General features: G+C 41.0%; 2 protein-coding genes, 1 long non-coding RNA gene and 3 other non-coding genes across 7 annotated transcripts; 5 read left to right on the plus strand and 1 right to left on the minus strand.

The window, feature by feature from the left end:
• Positions 1 to 6,656: 6,656 nt before the first annotated feature.
• rpl10 (ribosomal protein L10) lies at positions 6,657 to 11,396 on the plus strand. The gene is made up of 6 exons (XM_035644614.2): positions 6,657 to 6,819; positions 7,580 to 7,638; positions 9,124 to 9,231; positions 10,371 to 10,509; positions 10,685 to 10,847; positions 11,199 to 11,396. The coding sequence occupies exons 1-6, from the start codon at positions 6,797 to 6,799 to the stop codon at positions 11,352 to 11,354; spliced, it is 648 nt and encodes a 215-aa protein (XP_035500507.1). The 5' UTR covers positions 6,657 to 6,796; the 3' UTR covers positions 11,355 to 11,396.
• LOC118317612 lies at positions 8,077 to 8,209 on the plus strand. The gene has a single exon (XR_004795478.1). It is a non-coding gene; the product is annotated as a small nucleolar RNA SNORA70 (small nucleolar RNA).
• On the plus strand, positions 9,934 to 10,066 carry LOC118317611. The gene has a single exon (XR_004795477.2). It is a non-coding gene; the product is annotated as a small nucleolar RNA SNORA70 (small nucleolar RNA).
• Positions 10,699 to 13,462, minus strand: LOC118316627. The gene is made up of 3 exons (XR_004795235.2): positions 13,351 to 13,462; positions 12,589 to 13,200; positions 10,699 to 11,787 (listed from the first exon to the last, which is right to left on the minus strand). It is a non-coding gene; the product is annotated as an uncharacterized LOC118316627 (long non-coding RNA).
• On the plus strand, positions 10,981 to 11,113 carry LOC118317610. Its single transcript, XR_004795476.1, has one exon. It is a non-coding gene; the product is annotated as a small nucleolar RNA SNORA70 (small nucleolar RNA).
• dnase1l1 (deoxyribonuclease I-like 1) lies at positions 12,728 to 19,918 on the plus strand. 2 transcript variants are annotated; one of them, XM_035644601.2, is made up of 10 exons: positions 12,728 to 12,867; positions 14,986 to 15,068; positions 15,843 to 16,001; positions 17,140 to 17,228; positions 17,430 to 17,519; positions 17,616 to 17,728; positions 17,827 to 17,939; positions 18,049 to 18,206; positions 18,932 to 19,028; positions 19,146 to 19,918. In XM_035644601.2, the coding sequence occupies exons 3-10, from the start codon at positions 15,852 to 15,854 to the stop codon at positions 19,335 to 19,337; spliced, it is 1,002 nt and encodes a 333-aa protein (XP_035500494.1). In that variant the 5' UTR covers positions 12,728 to 12,867; positions 14,986 to 15,068; positions 15,843 to 15,851; the 3' UTR covers positions 19,338 to 19,918. The 2 variants fall into 2 exon arrangements, with proteins under 2 accessions (XP_035500494.1, XP_035500496.1); XM_035644603.2 differs by lacking the exon at positions 14,986 to 15,068 and having other exon boundaries at positions 12,729 to 12,867.
• Positions 19,919 to 21,068: the final 1,150 nt, after the last annotated feature.

Here is a 21,068-nt window from a genome sequence, read left to right on the forward strand (position 1 = left end):
GGTGTAGTGATGTGCAGGATTCTCAATAAATAGAGAGGAGAAAAAAGAACAAATGATGAAGAAGATAGAATGATTTGATGTTTCCCTTGGCTTTCATCTCCGTGGCAACATTTTCACTTCCTCGACAACAATATGGGCACCAAATGCCCTCTCAGCCAAAATTTCTTCATGTTGCAAAATCTGACACATGCCTAAATGACGAAAGCGAGAACTGTGTGCCAGCCTTCATCCTTCAGATACTGTACTGTCTTCTCCTGATTTTTGTAATAGAACAAATCATATTTTAATTACTGCTAAATAAATTGAAAATGTATAGCTTTACCCTGACCTTAAAATCTCTCTCCATCTGTTTCTCTCTCCCTCTCTCTCTAACACACACACACACACACACACACACACACACACACACACACACACACACACACACTGGTCCTGTGGTGATTAGAGGTGTTTGGATGGTAACTAGGAAGCTGGACTGTTTACAGCAGAGAAATGTAAACAGGGAAGGAACCTCTCCAGAGCCTGTTGCACAATTCCACACAGAGAATAGTTTGGAGCCGGTTTTATTCTGAATATATATATTCTACTGTCCACTGTTTATATATGTATCATATGTAAGCAGGTGTAAATCTATGTTATCTACTAACAATATTGTATGTGTACAAAATGATATAATATATAATATATACTAATATGGTAGTAAGTAACCATATTGTGTAAAGTTCTCAAGCCAACTTGCAAAGAGAGGGTTCTGGGAGTTTATATAACATATTATTAATACCACAATTATTGGACAGGTTCTAAGTGATTTTATCAAATATGATTGACCGCTTATTCAACGGTATCTGAATTGTGTGACAGTAGTATTTTAAAAACTCCACCCTGAGCTCTATTTACACACAGGTCGACTGTAAAGTCACTGTGCTCTCGCTTGATTCTCTGACTCTTCTTCAAAATGCCCTCACATGTGAAATTGTTATACTTGACTGCGAGCACTCCGAACACACACACACACACACATGCTGCCTGAACACACTCACAGCACTTCCGTTTTGAGGGTAACACACAGGGTGTTAACTACCACACCCTCATACCTCACCCTACTCACACTGGTCACTCGGCAGTATGAGCAATTTCACGTTAACACCTCCGCCTGTCGCTACACATTACTCTGCATGCTTATTGGAATTTTAGTTGATGGTCTTATCAATTGGACTTGGATTGGCTTAGTATAAAAAGAACTAGCCTTGAGGTAAAAAATAAATAATCTACCAACATATTTCATGCTCGCGCATTTAAACATTATATCATCTACAGAGCGAGGTCAGCAAGCTTGTGTTTAAAAGTATTTTTGCTAAACTAAGCTAAGTTAATGGCGTCTGGCTCTACCTTAACACTTAGTGTAAAGATGTTCGCAGTCTTCTCATCTAACTTTCAGTATCAATGAATAAGTATTTCCCTCATTGTGTGCCTTATTTTGTAGCCTTGATCTAAATGGAAATCCTGAGTGGTAGGCTAGAACTGCTGTACTGTGTGTGTGTGTGTGTGTGTGTGTGTGTGTGTGTGTGTGTGTGTGTGTGCGCTCGCGCGGTGTCATTGGCCACCAGAAACAGGCACATACTGTAGGACCATTTTTGGTGCGTGGTCTCTTTCCATCGTCAAAGCATCATCCTTGCCCTTCAGTGAGGTCTAGCTCACACACAGGAAAAGTCTGGAGGAGATTCAGACAAAACAGGAGGACTAGACAAGATAGAGAGGCGACTCAGTGCTGATAGCTGACCTTCACATGAAGTTGTACAGGGATCCCAGTCAGAGTTCAGTAGCTTTCCAAACTGAGTTTCCCCTTTGTGGTTGAGTCACTCAGCCAGGAGTGGCAGTGTATTGCCACTTCCTAATCAGGGCTGGGCTGAAATGTCTGTATTTGCAACAGGTTATGATTCCTTCATTTGTAGACTCCATGATTTTTTTCACGAAGGTCCATTTTCAGCTGTCAAATACCTTATTTTACAGCAAATTCACAACTTGACAAATTAAAGTATAAAAGTTCAAACAACACCAGCTTCGTATATGAACTAAATTCAAAGAGGTGTGAGGACACCACTTTCAGGATGTATGGACTAAAACACATCCCTCAGGGGTTCTGTGACGTTTAACAACCCTTTTTATGTTGAGTGATGTTGGAGCAGGTCTCAGATTCAGCAGAGCCAGAATGAGGTAAGAATTCCTCACATTCCCCGGCTAGAGAACATTTGTTCTGCATTAATAATAGTTTAGATATGAGCTCATTGTTCCTTTTTAAGAGTTAGTAAAGTAGGGCGCAGAGGATCTGGGATTTGATACATATATCCTATATATATCTATAATACTAGAGTGTCCCCTGATGGCCATTTTGCAGAGTGCATCTGGATCTCAAAGATTTCTACGAAGGACAGTTAATGTTGGCAATGTCCACAGTAGACACTAGTGAAATCCTGCACAAAAACTCAAATACAATCAATAATTCAATGTTAACAGCAGCAGTATTCCATTTGGGTGAGCAAATTACAGGGCCATGGTGTTTTGCATATTGGCTGACTAGAATATAGCAGATATATTTAGATCATATTTAACATGAACAGTAATATAGTATATATCTCTAAAGCAATTCGGTATGTTTTGAACAAATTTAGCAAACTGGTTGGGGATAAGGTCACGAACTCCGTTTTGTCTTTTTTTCTTCTTCAAATCCATCAAAGGTCTTGATCACAAGACAGGGTCAAAGTTTAAATAGCAGCCAGGTGGCATTCCTCAACATCAAGTCCAGTTACACAGTAGAGAGATCGTCGACCCCTAAACTTATTATTTGTAAGTAACGTAAATTTGTTTATTTATCATTTCCATCTTTGTTTAGTGATCTTGAACTTTTTACATGTTTACAGCCATACATTCAATTCAAATTTGTAGCTGTTCCCTTTGGGAAATACTTCATACTTTGATATTTTTCTAAAAATAATGATGCCATGTTTCAATAAATAAAAGTATAAAGATACTCGGTGAGGAACAAACTGAATTTGAACATGTTCCAGGCTCTTGCCTTGATGTGAGGTCATTTGCAATTAATTAATCACATATTTTTTTTTCAGCATGGCGGTTATATTTTTGATATGTTTCAGGCATCCCCTTAGTAACCCCGTGTTTCACGTCACAATGCTATGAACTGTGGCAACTCAGGCAAAGCATCAATGCTGACTTACAGAAAGTGGGCATAAAGGGCTCAAAAAGAGAGAGAAAGAATCATATGATATATTTTCCACTTTAAGCCAGTGTCCTCTCTGGCCAATGTTTTTAGTCAGTTGAAGCCCACAACATGCACTTTAGACATCGTCCCCTCTTAAAGATGTTTTTGAAACTCTGGGGCATAGTGTTTTGTCCATAATAAACAACTTTCTTTTTACTGGGTCTGTTCCTGCTGATTTTAAACATGCTGTAGTGCTGCCTCTTCTTAAAAAAACATAACCTTGATCTCACCATATCTTTCAACTTTAGACACATTTGCAAAGTTCCCTTTCTTATTTAAGTACTGATGAAAGTTATCCTCTATTAGCTCCAGACATTTTTAGAGGAAAATATTGTAACTCAATTGTTTGTCTGGTTTTAAAGAATATCATAGCACATAATCTGCACTTTTTTAATGATCTTTTATTGGTAACTAATTCTGTTGATTCTATGATTTTAGTGCTTTTAGATTTTAGTGCTGTATTTCATACTGTGTATCATTATCTCCCTGCTAGAGAATTCTGGCATTAAAGAACTGCACTGAAACGGTTGAAGTCCTATCTAAATGGCAAGGGTTTCTCAGTTAGATTGGGTAAGTCATCATCTTCCTCAACCCTCCTCGCATGTAAGGTCCCCCAGGGGTCCATTCTTAGCCCCAAACCATTGAAGGCCCTGATTGAATCTTTGCTGTTTCACCGGCAGCTGAGACAAAATGCTGCTGGTCTGTTTTTAACATGCACACGAAAGTGAGACCACATTTCACCGGTATTGACTTCCCTGCACTAGCTCCCAGTTCATTTTTCAGATTGATTTTAAAACTGCTACTGTTTAGCGCCTCCTTACCTCTCTGATCTTTTAACTTTACACTCACCCACGTGATCATTGAGGTCTGCCAATCAGCTGCTTTTGGATGTCCCGAGGTCCAGACTGAGATTGGGCCACATCAGGACCTCATCAGCTCTGGACATTTTATAAAACTCGCCTAAAACCCATTTTTACTCTGTGGCTTTTTAAACAGGTCAAGACTTTTGCTTTTAACTGATTTTACTGTGTTTTTGTTTTTAATTAATCACTTCAATGTCCTATTGTTGTCTTCTTGGCTTATTGTTTTATCATTTAATGAATCTCCCCTATTTTATCTGTACAGGACTTTGGCAAACGTCTGTTGTTTTAAAACATGCTTAACAAATAAATGAACTTGACTTGACTTGTTTTTCCCTATCTAAGATAGATAGTGTGGTCATTTTGCATGACTGATGGTATCACCCCTATAACCATATGTGGGATTAAACATCCTATTCCTTTAAATGCAGATGATATTATTCTGTATGTAGGGAATGAGCAGCAATCTATACCAACCTAGACACATTTGCAAATCTATACCTAGTATTTGATCTATTTTTAAAGGCTTTGGTGACTATCAGGATACAGAATAAATTGGGCTAAGTCAACATTCTTACCTCTGAATGACCTGATGAGAAGCATAACACTGCCCTTCATGATACCCGTGGTTATACAATTTAAATACCTGGGCATTGAAATTAGTGTATCTTTGCAGACCCTTGTCAAAATTACTTTTGAAGACATCCTTTTGAAGAGCTCTGGTGATCTCAAACTCAGGTCTATGCTGCCACACTCTTACAGCAGGTGATAACTAAATTTGTCTGGAATGGCAAGCACCCTGTCTTAGATTATCTACAATGCAACAGGGCAACATCCTCTATGCATGAAAATAAATGCCTTTGGTGGCATGGTGCATTGGAGGAGAATCCTGTTCTTTTATTAAAGTTTCACAAATATTGGCTAATACCGCTTTCAATCAATGCAAAATCTGCCTCTGTCCTATTATGTCTCACCTCATAGCAGTCTGGAGGACAGCCGGAAAGTATGATGAAATTCCATCTAATTGAAACACATTTGTCTATATTAAATTATGATGGTTTATTAACTGGCAAGCACCCAATTAGTTTTGGTCATTGTCAGCAGTGGTATGACAAGGGGATTAATTCTCTTGGTAATGTGTTTGGAGACAGGGGCCTATACACCTTTGAGAAACTCTCTGTTCAGTTTAATCTGCAATGCTCGTCCTTTTATTTCTACCTGCAGCTGCAGACATTCACAAAGACCTTGAGGTACCTGACCTTGAAGTAACTTGAAGAAAGAGTGGTACCATCTAATAATATTGTTAAATTCTGAAGGTAACATACCTTCTCCTGCCAATAGACTCATGGTGGCGGACAGATATCCCTGACCGTAACACTAGTGTTGATATACTGTAGGCATGGTGTTTGGGATATGGTTAAACAGCCATCCAGGAATCCTGACCATCAACAAATACATTTTAATTTCATACATAGGACATAGTTGACTCCAGTTTTATATTGGAAAATAGTTAAAGAAATGTGTCTGCTATATTAAACATTACCATTCCACTTTCTCCATCTGTATCGATTTCAAATTATATATCAGCTGCAACTGCACAAAGCTCAGAGGCGTGTGTTTCTGGCCGGCCCAACGGCTGCTAAAAAGATGGTTGCCACAAGGTGGAAATCACTAGACGCTTACTCAGCGATAATGGGTGCTCACTTTTATACCTTTTGCCTGTCTCTTGCCTGTCTCCCCCATCCACGGGGGAAGAGAGGAAACAATCAAACTATGGGATCAAACATGGATCTTAAATGATTACAGAATTGAGAGGACACATCGTAAAACATAATGACAAGCTTTACATGTAGAATGTTCATCTAAAGACAACTAACTATAACTATAGTGATTAAATAGTTGTAGAGGGGGAAAAGTACAATATTTCATTCTGAAATGTAGAGCGGTAGAGGTATCTATTGGCATAAAATACTAGTAAACTTAAGTAAAAGTAAATCCAAATTGTCCTGAAGTACAAATGGCCTTAAAATGGGACATGGTGATATTTTATTGGTTACATGTGTACTGTTCCTGTTGAGAAGAGGAGGTGGAGAGAAAAACAGTTCAACCTATGCTTTGTCACTGAGGACAATATGACATAACAGGATGAAACGGCCATTGATTAAAAAAATTAAACTGCATCGTTATCATTATTTTTATTTTCAGCTTGTCTTAATACTGTAGAGCCAAAAGTGTCCGGTCTGCAGTCAGTGGCTGTAACATGAATGGAGGGTAGGTGTCGCCCAGTAGAGTCGGGGTGTCGTAGAAAACTACACCTCCCAGCATGCAAGGAAAATATTTGCAATAATACGTTTGAATAATATTTTTTTTTATCCTTTAGTATACCTCAACACTTTTATATAACCAAAAATACTTTCAGAAACAAAATAAAACGTCACAAAATATAAAACTATATTTTCATCAGGCAACCCCGCTCGGTCCATATGACGAAGCGGAAGTCGACCCCTCTTCCTTTCCTCCATTAGGTGAGTGCGTGGTGGCGGCGCGTTTTGCTCGGCTCTCCGTGAAACGGGCCGATTTGAAGTTTCTTTACCTGAATTCGCAGCCCAGATTCAACACGAATAACGAGTTTGTGTCCGTGAACTTACAGATCGCAACCATGGGCCGCCGACCAGCCCGCTGGTGAGTCCGTCGTGTCGGAGCAATGCCAGATGAGAGCGGCGCAGAAGAAAATGGCTGCTGCTCCGGCTCGCACCATGTGGACGGTGCTTTGACGCCGGCTGCTCTCTTGTCAGACAGCCTGGTTATTATCGCTGCAACAAGAAAATGTGTGCTCGTGTTAGATACGAGAGTCTACTCCACCCACGGCCGGTCTTCATCGAGACTTTAATGTCATGAAACTGTCAAAGCGCTAGCTTGTTGAGCTAACGGCAGCTAGCTTAAGGCTATTGCTAACAAGCGACTCCCAGCCTTCCCCGACGTCGTCTGTATTTTGTGCTCAATGTTGCATTATGTTTTAGCTCCGCGTGTTTCTTCATATTGACTTAACTATTACCGCAATGTGATTTTGACAGCCTTAGAAACATTTACTACCCAGAGCACCATCGTGAAAGTATGAGGCTGGTGTTCTCTTAGTCAAGAACAACCAGAGTTGTCCCTGTGTAGTTGAAGCCTTGTGGCTCACGTCACTGAGCCCATCGTCACTGTTTGACATGTTCCTTCATTATCAGGAGCACTGGTATATTTTGATCCACATACTGCTGCCTCAAATACTCTCCATAACATCAAATGTAGATTAATCGAGTAGGGGAGTATTGGGTATACAATGAATTGTTGACAGTAAGATAAAAATGCTCATCTTCCATAAATATGCAGCTTCACTGAAGTGAATCAATGGCTTATATGGGTGAGTTATTCAATATAACCCTTTGTGTCTCCCCAGCTACCGTTACTGCAAGAACAAGCCCTACCCCAAGTCCCGCTTCTGCAGGGGTGTGCCTGGTGAGTTCTCTGCTATGTACTTCACGTCAGTTTTGTCCTGAAAATGAAGGGAATCGGTTTGAATGGTCATTGCAGTTGTAAGCTTTCGATTGCATCTCCATCTAACTGAACGTATATGGAGTTGACTCCAAACTAATTGACACTATGTTGGAGGTTGTTCAAATAGATGTGACCGGAAAACCAAGTGCCAACAGCCATATTCATATTACAGCTCAACAACAAACATGACATCCTCTACACCGTAGGAGTGTAAAGTAGCAGTGGAATATTTCAATGTTTGGTATAACGTTTTAATATGCTACATGAACAGTTAAGAATTTATCTAGGCTAAAAAGGCTACCAGGTGACCGTACGGATTTGATCTCCTATTGTCATAGCCGTACTTTTTGACTGAGTAAAGTAATTCACAATAACCAAAATGATCTGCTTCTGATACTCCTGCAGCTTATTAAGCCGACCAGTTCTGCTCCAGTGCGTCTCTGGTGTGCAATGGCTGCAGACAGTGACTCTGTGGTTGTGTATGTCCTCAGCTGGGTGGTGCTGAGTGCTTTAAGGGACCACTGAGACAAAACCGTTTTTTTATCCTTTGAGTGTTAATCGAATATCCACTGCCTCTGTGATTTAGCTAATGCTCTAGCTGGCATTTAACAATCAATCATTCTGATTAGCTCTTGAACATCTGTGATGACATGATTGAACTGTAACAAAGGTTGTTTTGTTCGTAGTATGTAATCCGTATACTTGCGGTGTCCTAGAGGAGTACCGTAATTTCCGGACTATAAGGCGCACCGGAGTTTAAGCCCCAGCAGCTAAATTTAATGATTTGTACATCAATAAGCCGCACTGGACTATAAGCCGCAGGTGTTTTAATGGTTAATTACCATATGTAAGAGTTCGTGCACAGAGGGGATTGTCGAGAAGAGATGGCTGCTTGAGGAAGCTCCCATTTATTAACAAGTTGCATATTTGCACTCATCTTCAGTGTCGGAAACGAACAGATTCGGGGTGGCTTCCTCAGCCACTCTCCTCTCTCCTTCGTTGTCGCTCTCAAAACCAACGAACTCCTCTTCGTCACTGTCGGAATCGAACCGCCTCTGAAGGGCCTCAGCTGAGCCTGTGGCGGCGTCCTCCTCTTCATCACGCAGCAGTCCGGCCTTTCAGAACCCGTTGGTGATCGTGGATGTTTTGACACTCCTCCACGCTATCAGGATCCACTCGCAAACTTGATCGAAAGTTGCTTTTCGCTGCTTTAACCGTGGACCGCGGACCGGTCATAGAGCCCGTAGAGTTAAAGTTGGTGGACTGTAACCTGTTAGATTTAGGAGGTCCCCTAGTGGCCGTTAGCTGTAAAAATCCATAGATTAGCCGCACCGTTATATAAGGCACAGGGTCGAAAAATGGGGGGAAAAGGCGTGGCTTATAGTCCGAAAATTACGGTAATCATCTCCTCTGTCTATTTCCTGCACCTCTTTTCCTTCCATGTAGACCCCAAGATCAGGATCTTTGACTTGGGCAGGAAGAAAGCCAAGGTAGATGAGTTCCCTCTGTGCGGCCACATGGTCTCTGATGAGTACGAGCAGCTGTCTTCAGAAGGTGAGTCTTCATGACCAAACATGTAGATGGTCATGTGACCTGACAACTGTTATTGAGGTTGTTGTTTTTTATGGGAAACTGAGAAATTCAACCATACTTGGCCCTCATTTTTTTTTTCAAATCTACTGCCAATACTATATTTTGAAATTTTTGTAGGGTGGAATTCTGTAGTTGTGGTTACAGCGTGGTGTAAACACTCCTTCAGTGCTTTAATGTTAGAATAAAGTGAACGGCGATGCATCTACTTATAAATATACTCATTGTGTTATGGAGCAGATATTGATTGGCATTAGCAGAAGCCATAAGAGCTGAATGTGCGTCATGACTACTACAGCGATGGTAACAGTAACGAGCAGCTCGACATGGAAAGTCATGACGACAGTCTGCACTGTTGGCGAGGACTTCACGTCAACACCTTCACCTACGCCTTCAACTATCAGATAAATGTGACGGCATAGGTCCCTGTGTGCCAGCCACTAAATGGCAGAATTAAGTCACGTTGTGTTAATACTTCCATAAATGAACAATTGACACAGGATTTACCCTGGGAAAATCTATTTTTCATTTCATGGAGCCTTAGAAAGAAAAAGAAATGGGCACAAAGTGCAACAGAAGTATAAAAATAATCCAATGTAATTATTTTAAAATGTCTCTGTCCAGGCTGAAGTTGGGACACTAATGTCATCTCTGCAACTGATAATCCTGCAGCTTATTAAGCCGACCAGTTCTGCTCCAGTGCGTCTCTGGTGTGCAATGGCTGCAGACAGTGACTCTGTGGTTGTGTATGTCCTCAGCTGGGTGGTGCTGAGTGCTTTAAGGGACCACTGAGACATAAGTGTTTTTTATCCTTTGAGTGTTAATCGAATATCCGGTCTCCATTTTCTCCACCCCAACCGGTCGCGGCAGATGACCGCACACAACTGAGCCTGGTTCTGTAAGAGATTTCTTCCTGTTAAAAGGGAGTATTTTCCTTCTCCCCGGTCGCCAAGTGCTGCTCATTGTGGGAACTGTTGGGTCTTCACTGTAATATTGACCTCACTATATAAAGTGCCTTGAGACAACGTATGTTGTGATTTGTTGCTACACAAATAAATTGAATTTAATTGAATCTCTGATTCTAATCCATCCCTCTTGTGTAGCACTGGAGGCTGCCCGTATCTGTGCTAACAAGTACATGGTGAAGACCTGCGGTAAGGATGGTTTCCACATCCGCATGCGCCTGCATCCCTTCCACGTCATCCGCATCAACAAAATGTTGTCCTGCGCTGGAGCTGATAGGTGAGAATCTTTATGTTCTGACGGACATCATCGTGGAGAGGCTAGTGAGATGATTTTGAATTGCTGTGTTTTGTTGAAGTTGGAGGTGATGATCTTGTCACATTGTTGCACTGGGTTGTTTTTCTATTCCTGAAGCTATGTGAGCAAAGTCTGTCTCCAATCCTCTGGTTCTCAGGCTCCAGACTGGAATGCGTGGTGCTTTCGGCAAACCCCAGGGCACCGTGGCCCGTGTGCACATTGGTCAGGTTATCATGTCCGTGCGCACCAAGGCCCAGAACAAGGAGCATGTGATCGAGGCTCTGCGCAGAGCCAAGTTCAAGTTCCCTGGTCGCCAGAAGGTAAAGCAGCACATCACCTCTCAACACTCAGAACTTTGGGTTATATATTTCTTTTGGTCAGTTGTGTTGGGAACAATTTTTATCGTGAAACACATGCGAGGAGGAACATGGGAACTGAGTTAACCCCAACACTCTGCAGTTTATTAAGCCGACTGATCCTGCTGCAGTGCAGTTCCAGTGTGCAAAGGCTGCAGACAGTGACTCTGTGGTTGTGTATGTCCTCAGCTGGGTGGTGCTGAGTGCTTTAAGGGACCACTGAGACAAAGTGCTCATCAAGAGCTTTTACTCAAAGTTCATTGTAATTTTGTTTATCATGCCTGAATGGACTTCTGTCGTTGTTTTCTCCTTTAGATCCATATCTCCAAGAAGTATGGCTTCACCAAGTTCAATGCCTGCGACTTTGATGACATGATGGCTGAGAAGCGTCTGATCTCAGATGGCTGTGGGGTGAAGTACATCCCCAGCAGAGGCCCTCTGTCCCGCTGGAAGGCCCTTCATGCTGTGTAGGCTTTCTAACAGACAACCAATAAAAGTGGGTTTGATTACAAAGGCGATGACTCTGGCTTTATTTCACAGGATTCCAACAGACTCGATCTGTGGTACAGGTGAAGTTAAAACTGCAGTGGGAATTCATGCTAAGGGAATTTGTCAAGCTCAGATGAGGGTTTCATTTCAAATTGCTACATAGTTGCACAAACTCTTAATGTCTTAACTGTGAAACGGCAAAGATTGTAAATATTCACATTAACTTCTATTTCTATCATTAAGGGTCTCTAATATCAAAACAATAAAAGGCGATAGGTGGTGTTGTGAAGTGTTGGATCGAGGGAGTTGTCTTTACACCCATTGTCATTGCAGTCTCCTCCTCCACATAAGGATTCCATGTTTCAGGAGCTGAATTGTCCTCAGAAGTCTCCTGTCCAAAACAAACTGCTGTTGGCTAGACATTAAAATTATGATGTTACCTTGATGAAAAAATTACAGAAAAAACAGTATTTACAGTTGGTCTGAGTGGAATGGTAACATGTTTTTTCAGCCTACACCACCGAGAGATTTCTACACAGAATCTGGTACTATAGTCACTGACTGAACAAGGCAAATCTACATAAGGATTATTTATTGTATGTGTTGTAATGGATCATGTAAAAGTTGAATAGAGCAACAACCAGGGAATAAGCCTAGGGCAACTTTTTTTGAACTGAAAAGACTTCAGATAAATGTCACTACATGTGCAAAGCCTATGCATTTTCATAGTCTACATCAGTGACTTTTTACAGTGCTAACTCTTCTTAATCCCAAATACAAATGGATTTACTCCCTGCTATTGTGGCTCTGTAACATTCAATACTGTGTAATTATTATTATTATAAATATAACTATATTACATATTAGAGCTTTATCCGGGAGTATCAGTTCTCGGGATTTTCGTACCCCAAACCAAAATAATGTCATATAATGACATGTCAGTTTTGATAAGTAACAATCTTATACAACATGCACACATTGTACGCAGAAATGTTTTGCTGCTGCACACCAGTTAATACATACTGTATGTATCTGCACCGTTTTTATTTTATAATTTGGATCCCCTATGTACTATATGAACTATAATATATATATATATATATATATATATATATATATATATATATATATTACTATCCACTATATTTTTGGGAGTCATTTAGAATTTTATTGATAGCTAAACTCCTAATTCACCCAATAATGAAGTGTTACTTACCTCTCATAGATGGAGTTTTAGTTTTTTTGTATCTAAAATTAGCTTAGACTTTTAGTAGTAGTCTCAGAAGTCCCTCCCCCAGGAAGCCAATGGCCAGACCAGCTTCAGGTTCCACGAGAGGAGGCGAGGTATAAACAAAACAAACCCAGGAAGTACCAAGAACTAACAGGCTGGGAAGGGACTGCTGCTGTGGTTTCTTTTGCCGTTATTCATTCAAAGAGTGAGGCAAGGAAACAACATTGACAGGGGAAGCTGACTTGTAACCTGAGACGTCTACATGTAAGTGTACGGCTGTGAGAGTGAGTGTGAGTGAGTGTGTGAGCAGGGGCGGAGCGGGTAATCGGGAGATTCGGGCGGATTACCGGTGGGCCGCTTCACTTTCACTTCACTTTTGGGCCGGTCGAAAAACAACACCTGACAATTGTCAAGTTGGTTCACTTGTCTCAAAGTTCACCGCGCAGCAGATGGGCTGTACCATCTGAGGGAGTTCCCCCCTCCTCCCATATGGAGTTGGTTGGGTCCATAGAGCTTCTCAGGAAGTGGCCGGGGGGGGCGTTGCCAAATGTGCCAAACTCACAGAAACGTTTTGGAGAGGACAGACCCAAGTGGCAGCTGGTAAAGACAGATGTAGGCCTAATGATTAGCAGTGTAATTATTAGGCTTACATTCGGGCTTAAATATTAGCCTATTTGTATCGCCCATAGTGAATCACAGAATTTGCTAATATTATGCAAATATTGCTTTAAAAAAAAAAATAACAACCTCAAGTTTGATCTGTGTATACAGTAGAATGACCTCTTCATGATTATTCTTGGCCAGTCCCCTGCTGAAACTGAGGGAGAGGAGCCAGAGGCCATGACTGCAGAAGGGACAGGTAGAGAGGATAACAGAACAAATATCAATTAAAGTTATTTCATGTAAGATTAGATAACACACACATAGAGCAGGAGAGGTGATAGATTCTATGTGATATCCAGACATTCAGAATGGTGTTAACATTAGGCTATAGATTTACAGTAACGCTAGACAGAATTCATTGTGCCACTGAAATGTATTACAATAAAATGATTGAATAAATAATAGGTTAAAGTTGTTTAATCAAGAGTTCCTATCTGCAGTCATGACACACAGTGTCTATGCCCTTCTGCGTTTCTAATGCCATGTAATACAGGGGGGTCAGATGGTGAGAGAGGAGATAAAGAGACAGTATCCAGTGAGACAACAGCATCCCAGCAGAAGATCCCACAGGTACAGACAGATGCTAGTGTAGACGAGGAGACCCATCATTTTGATTATTTTGCTCATCCTCAACCACAGGATTTAGAGACTTTTTCCATTACCATCCTCAGCAACCCACAAAACATCCTCTGCTAGCTAAAGTTTTTCACAGCAAGCATGGCACCAACCGCAAGTGGCTGATATACAGTGAAAAAAACACAATCACTGTATTGTTCTGTGTGTTTGGCATTTGCACCTGCAGCAAGTGATAGTCCTTTCATAAAGGGAGGTATGAAAACATGGAAACATGTTCATGAGCGGATAGAGGAGCATGAGAAAAGTAAGATCCACAGAGATAGTGCTGATGCTTACTTTCTGTTGGCTCAAAGGGCAGATGTGAAAAGCCTGCTGGCTGGCAAACAAATGACTACATCATGAGCAGGTGAAAAAGAAGAGTCAGGTGACGGAACGCATTATAGATGTGATAAAAGTCATAGGCAAATGTGGACTTAGTTACAGAGGGGGTCAAGCAGAGGCTGCCTATACTTATAATACTGCAGTCGTCATGGCAACTTTCTAGAGTTGGTCATACTTTTGAGCCGGTATGATCTGTGCCTTCAACAGCACATTACCAGTTGTATTGAGCAAAGCAAGAAGCTTCTTGACACTGGTGCAAACGGTAGAGGTTCTCTTGTGACTACTTTCAAAGGACATTGTTGGTAAAGTTGTGGATGTTCTCAGGTGATAAAGGACACGATTGCAGATGAGGTTAGAGAGGCAGGAATGTTTTCAGTTCAAATTGATACGACCCAAGAGGTCACATCAGAGGACCAGTGTGTTATCATTGTCAGATATGTCACAATTCATGCCATTCATGAGCGGTTGGTCGCTGTGGTGGACTGTGAAAAATCCACAGGCAAGTATTTCACAGAGCTGCTGAAACACACATTAGACAAACTCAGCATTGATATTGGCACGTGTGGGCAACTCCACTGATGCAGGGACAGTACAAAGGGTTCTCTGCATTTCTCTCTGCCTTGAGACAATGTATGTTGTGATTTGGCACTATACAAATAAAATTGAATTGAATTGAATACATTTGTTAGAACATATTATAAATAAAAACTACACAGTAGTAAGAGCTGAACTGTTTGTTTCTGTTTTGCTTTGTGTATTCAGTTTCCACCACACCATAGAAAAAGTGGGCCGGTCTTGGGCCTGAAACTCCCGGGCTGAAAAGTGGCCCCACTCCGGCCCTGTGTGTGAGTGTCTGTCATACTGACACAACTTACATTTCAACAAGTACTCCACTGGGACAGAGTATACAGGCAGCAGGGGAACAGTTACTGTATAATTATACTCATGTTGTGAATAGATAATTACTATGAATAGTTTAGTAAACTGTCACGTGAGCCCACAGCTGAACGTGATGAACGTCCAAAGTAACATGCAGAGCAGCTCTGAAGCCTCTAGATCTCCGTGGCTACACGAACAAACACTACATAAACCTACAGTTTGTTCATTGATTTGCTGGCTCTCTTTGTTACATTACATTCACTCCGTGTAGCCACAACAAGGCTTAAGCAGATTTAGTGTGCGATTCTTTTGAAGCTAGTAAGTTAAAAAATGCACGTTGATTGTGCTGTTACCTTAATGTTGCCGCAAGTCACGGTTGCCTGATTTGGGTTAGGATTACAAATAGAGCCCTGATCCGTCAGACAACATTGTATTTGCACCAGGGATGTATTAAGAACTCTTGCTGCCAGTGTACTATTCCAATTTTTCATTGGAATTATCAACAGTATTTGAGAAAACATTTGACGTAATGTCAAAGACGTCTTTTTCGTTAGTCACCTAAGTTGGCGACGCTAACCATGTCCCATCTCTATAAGCAAAATGTAGTTACTGTAGGCTCCAGTCTGTCCTCAGTCCAACACTCCAGGATGAACAGCTTTTGTGTGGACTCATGCTTGACGAAATCTGATTATAATTGTTTAATTTAGTCTTTTTTTCTCATATCTAATATACTTTTGTAGCCCTGTGCCATGAGGTCATCTTCCCTCCTCCTCCTCTCCTTCCTCGCGAGTGTGGCGGCTGTCCGGGGGGCTTCGGACTTTAGAGTCTGTGCCTTCAACCTCCATCACTTTGGGGATTCCAAGACCAAGAAAAGCGCTGTCATGCACACTCTTACTAGGGTAGGACTAAGACAGATGGATTTGTGCTGCAATACTTTGCTATTTGACCTCTGTGTTGAACATTTTATTTATTTATTATTTATTTATTTTAGATTTCTGCCCTCAAATCACTGTTTATTTGGTATGTACAGATTATCAGTATATTTCTCTTTGGGTACCCGTATAGGGACAAATAAGTAAATACACAGTGTAGGTTACTGTTCAGAGGTTACTGAACAAAGGGTTAACCACTTTGTGTAAATGACACTTAATATAGTTAAATAAATGAGCACCCATTCCACACGGAACAGTAATGTTACTGGGTAACATGAGATAAAATGTTGAAAACAGGATAACGTATATTGCAGTGGGACTAGTTACCAAACAGCATAATTTATTGAAAATGATAACAAACTTTAGAGCTGTCTCTATGACATAGTTATGTGTAAGTTATTAAAATGAATATCGCATTCTGGTGAGCAGTAAGAACGTACAGGCGATCCTTTGTGTTGGCTCCTGACATCAGCTCATGAAAAGCTAAGGGCCCGAAAACAAACATTAAACATTGAAGATCTGCAAAAGTTAATCAATTATTCGAGTAGTAATCGACTACTAAATTAATCGCCCACTATTGTGAATATCGATTAATCGGTTCAAGTAGTTTTTATGAAAAAAAATCCATGATTTCAGCTTCATGATTTCATGTGAATATATTTTCTGGTTTCTTTTCTCCTGGTAAATTAAATATATTTTGTGTGTGGACAAAACAAAACATCATCTTGGGTTTTTGGAAACACAATCAACATTCTTCGCCATTTTAATACATTTTATGGACTTAACAACTAATCGATTAATCAAGAAAATAATCAACACATTTGTCGACAATGAAAATAATCGTTAGTTGTAGTCGTCACATATTATCAATACTATATTTGCCAAATTTTAAAATAAAATCTGGCCTTTCTTGTCTCGAAGCAGGTGTAAATAATTCCAGTATTTTAACTGTTTAGGTCCATTCACTCCCATGACAACCTCGCGACTGCCCTCTATGTCAATTGCAGCAGCCAGAACAAATCTTCTTTCTCCCTTTCGATGATTCATGCCTGTCGGTTCAATCACAATCACAATCACCTTGTCAAAGCTGTGATATCTGTTGCAGATCATAGCTCGCTGTGATGTGTGTTTGCTTCAGGAAGTGAGAGACAGTAAAGCAACAGCTTTACCACAGTTGCTTACAGGTCTCAACAGGTGATTAATCACATACATACACACACACATACACGCTCACACACACACACGCACGCACACACACACACACACGCACACACACGCACGCACACACACACACACACACACACACACACACACACACACACACACACACACACACACACACACACACACACAGTTGATACTCAAACAGCAATATTTTGTCTCTTGGATCTCCAGCTATGACACTGAACATAAGTATGACGCCGTGGCCAGTGTGAGGCTGGGCAGGTCAGAATCATATCAGGAGCAGTATGTGTTCGTGTACAGGTGAGCTGACCTGGGTACGTCTGCTTTGGTGCCACTTTGATGCATCCAGACAGCAATGTTCAGGTTGTGCTGTGTCTGTTTACTCAATGTGTGCAGGACTGATACAGTGACTGTCACTGGCCAGTATCAGTATCCAGATGATCGACCAGGTGATGTTGATGCTTTCTCCAGAGAGCCTTTTGTCGTCCGCTTCAAAGCCCCCAAGACAGGTCAGTCTCTAACACCAAGGTATGGAAGAAATTGAATGGCACGGTGAAGTTTAGGCAAATAAACACCTGCATCCTTCCTCTCTTATCTATATATTCAGTTATAAAGGAGTTCGTCCTCATACCTCAGCACACCACTCCAGTCAACACCACTAGGGAGCTTGATGCACTGTATGATGTTTTACAACACATGAAAAAGCTGTGGAAAACTCAGGTAAAAGCTCTTATTTCTGATTGCCACTGGCAACCAGAACTTTAGGATCCTTTTAAATAGACATTATCTCAAAGTTCGGTCAATTAGGATTTTTTGTGTGTTGTCGCAGAATGTGATGCTTCTTGGGGACTTCAACGCTGACTGTGGCTACCTCGCTAAGAAGAACAGGAAGTATGTGCGCCTGATTACGGACACGGAGCTTGTTTGGCTCATTGAAGACAAAACTGACACCACCGTGCGGTCGACCACCTCCTGCACCTACGACAGGTGAACTCACACTTTTCACGACAGGATGTATGACAATACGTAGTGATTACGTCTCAGGGATCTAACTGAAAGGCACCGCCCGCCTAAAGCGCTGTCACTGTGGCTGTTGGTGTGTGTACTGAGTATCATGCCATCTTTCTCTGTGACCAGTGTTAAACAGTTGAACTGGACCAGTGCAGCGGGTCACTGGGTGTTTTACTTTTCTTTTCTTTTCACAAACCCACAGTATCAACAAGCAGCAAGGAAGAGAGAGTGTGAATTCAGAGCAGTTATTTGTACCATTGCTCTCTGTCTCTCTTGTAACGGTTCCCTTAAGTTGAATTTGAACTGAAGTCTCCTCCTCTACTATGGCTCTGTGGTGCACTGATCCCACCAACTCCATTGAAATTGAGTAAAATTTGTCAATAATGCTGCATGCAATGATAGGAGGAATCTAGATTTAATTTCAGAAGTAATTGGCCGCATAATCTGAGGCTACAGGGAAACAATCATTCATAAACAGTACAATTTCACTCTTATGGAAATTAGACCAAAACATAAAACAAGCAGTCTTGTCCACTTTGTTCCACTTTATTCTTGATGGGTTTTATTCTTATTGTCCATGGACACAAGAAAAAAAAATGGTTTTAGGAAAGGAAAACAGATTAGAATTTAGGACCCTGACTCTTGACCCTTTAACATGAGTAAAATATGCACTTTGTTTTGTCCATTTTGTCTTACAACAGGATCGTTGTACATGGGGAAACATTTGTCAGAGAAATTGTGCCTCTTTCGGCCAAACCATTTAACTTCCAAACAGAATACCGACTGACAGAGGAGCAGGTAACAGGCTGTGTGTGTGCGACCAACTGAACTAAACCAGTAAAAAGGCAAATAAGCATCTGTTCTGTAGATGTGTGTTGATGTTTGCAAACTGTTTCTGCTTTGGTTCCTGCTCAGGCACTGGAGGTCAGCGACCACTACCCGGTGGAGGTCCTGCTCAAGGTCATCAAGTCAAAAGTCCCTTTCAATGGTGCCACTTCTTTGGCACTAACTGGCACAGAGGAGACGACAAATCAGTTCACATCTCACTCAAAGTTCCTATCTTTGTTTGTCCTCAGCCATTATGTCTTCCAAATGTTAACATGGTAGTTTAATAATATATCCTGTTCAGGTTTTTGTCTGAGGGCAATCTCAGGGCAGCTCACTTAATGGACTGATGAGAACTGTATTATTCCCCAGTGTGTCGACACACCAAACGTCAGTATTATTATCCACAGAAAAGGTCCTCCATGTTGGGTTCAGGTTTAGTAGATAGGAGTCATCAGTAGGATTTCATTTTAAGAATCTTTGTTTTATTGCAGTGCAGCAAAAAACCCTACAAAAAAATTCTGATATGATAGAGAGGATCAGGCTGCGCATTATATTACAGGATGACATTTGCAGTTCCATCAAATTTTTTATAGGAAGAAAATGTCTTATCTAGTAGACGCTTGTTTCATACAAGCGCCATATGCGCACTCATGCCGTGGTAAATTGCACAGTTGGTGTTGTGAAGGCAGGTGATGCGACTTAACTCAGCTGGTGGTAAGCTGCACCACACGCCAGACAAGATTCAATTCAATTCAATTCAATTTTATTTGTATAGCGCCATATCACAACATACATTGTCTCAAGGCACTTTACATAGTGAGGTCAATATTACAATATTACAGGGAAAACCCAACAAATCCCACAATGAGCAAAGCACTTGGCGACGGTGGAGAGAAAAAACTCCCTTTTAACAGGAAGAAATCTCTGACAGAACCAGACTCAGTTGTGGGCGGAGCTTCTGTCTCGACCGGTTGGGTTGAGGAGAGAGAGGAGGAAGAGAGGAGAGGTGGGCAGAAAGAGGGTGGGAGGAGAGACAGTAGGAGAGAAGAGAGAGAGAGGACAGTTGTACAACCGCTGCTGTAATCTCTACCAGACTGATACTTATAATTAAAAAATACGATACGATAAGATATGTCAGATAATTATAACATTCTGCACACTGTAAATGATTGCAATGAACGAAGGTGCACTGATCCAGCAAGAGCAGAAAACATGCCTGTGCAACATTGCCGGTTATGGCACATATTTTTTCATCCATAACATTGACTTCGCCCTGAGTCATCCTTGCAGTCATCGATCGCCTTGTTGTGGCGAGTGTTTTTTTGTTTTTTTTAAAGCCATTTTCATATCGATACATATAATCTTTATTTCTGTGACAGTGCGACTCACATGACTCAGTCTTAACAGCTATGCTTTAGTCCGTCACTTAACTCCTGCTGACACTGCTAAAATACACTTTCATTTCTGGATCTGTGAAAGCAGAACTTCAATTTCCGATCTCATAAACTTCTTCTTTTTACTCTTTAATGCCATTTTCATGAATTAACTCTTCCTGACATGAGGCAGCCTTGTATGGTATTTTTGGGGTGTTGATTATGCTAACTTGAGTTGGAGGACTTGTTTGCAAAAACATCTGTTTGGAACATAAAAAGTTTGGAACGCTGTTTAAAATTTGAAACACTGTGTCTGTGTTTTTGTCCTGAAATCCTTTAACCCCAATTTTTATTTTCGAGGGATATGTTTCAATGTAACAGTGAAAACAAATTGTTCTATCTAACTGTAAATTCATAAAGATTATAAATATATTCACTGTGTAAATTTAAAGGTCATGTACAAACTTGGTCTTCATTGTCTGACTAAACATCACCATCTGAGGGACTCCTGGGTTCAGTCTGCAATAGCAGTGTTATGTGAATGCCTCATTCATTCAGTGTTCATAGTAATGTAAATGTAAGAGCATGTGCGTGTACTTGTAATGAGACAGATTGGACACTTGAATGAACTGTGACA

The sequence above is a fragment of the Scophthalmus maximus genome, chromosome 3 (assembly GCF_022379125.1).
Source record: "Scophthalmus maximus strain ysfricsl-2021 chromosome 3, ASM2237912v1, whole genome shotgun sequence".
NCBI classification, from domain to species: domain Eukaryota; kingdom Metazoa; phylum Chordata; class Actinopteri; order Pleuronectiformes; family Scophthalmidae; genus Scophthalmus; species Scophthalmus maximus.

Excerpts from the sequence above, each read along its gene's own strand:
- dnase1l1 (XM_035644601.2), top strand. The coding sequence starts at position 15,852 with ATGAGGTCATCTTCCCTCCTCCTCCTCTCCTTCCTCGCGAGTGTGGCG. Across the intron at positions 17,940-18,048 it reads AAAAGCTGTGGAAAACTCAG|AATGTGATGCTTCTTGGGGA; the intron begins GTAAAAGCTCTT and ends GTGTTGTCGCAG. Across the intron at positions 19,029-19,145 it reads ACCGACTGACAGAGGAGCAG|GCACTGGAGGTCAGCGACCA; the intron begins GTAACAGGCTGT and ends GTTCCTGCTCAG.
- rpl10 (XM_035644614.2), top strand. The coding sequence starts at position 6,797 with ATGGGCCGCCGACCAGCCCGCTG. Across the intron at positions 7,639-9,123 it reads CTTCTGCAGGGGTGTGCCTG|ACCCCAAGATCAGGATCTTT; the intron begins GTGAGTTCTCTG and ends CCTTCCATGTAG. Across the intron at positions 10,848-11,198 it reads AGTTCCCTGGTCGCCAGAAG|ATCCATATCTCCAAGAAGTA; the intron begins GTAAAGCAGCAC and ends TTTCTCCTTTAG.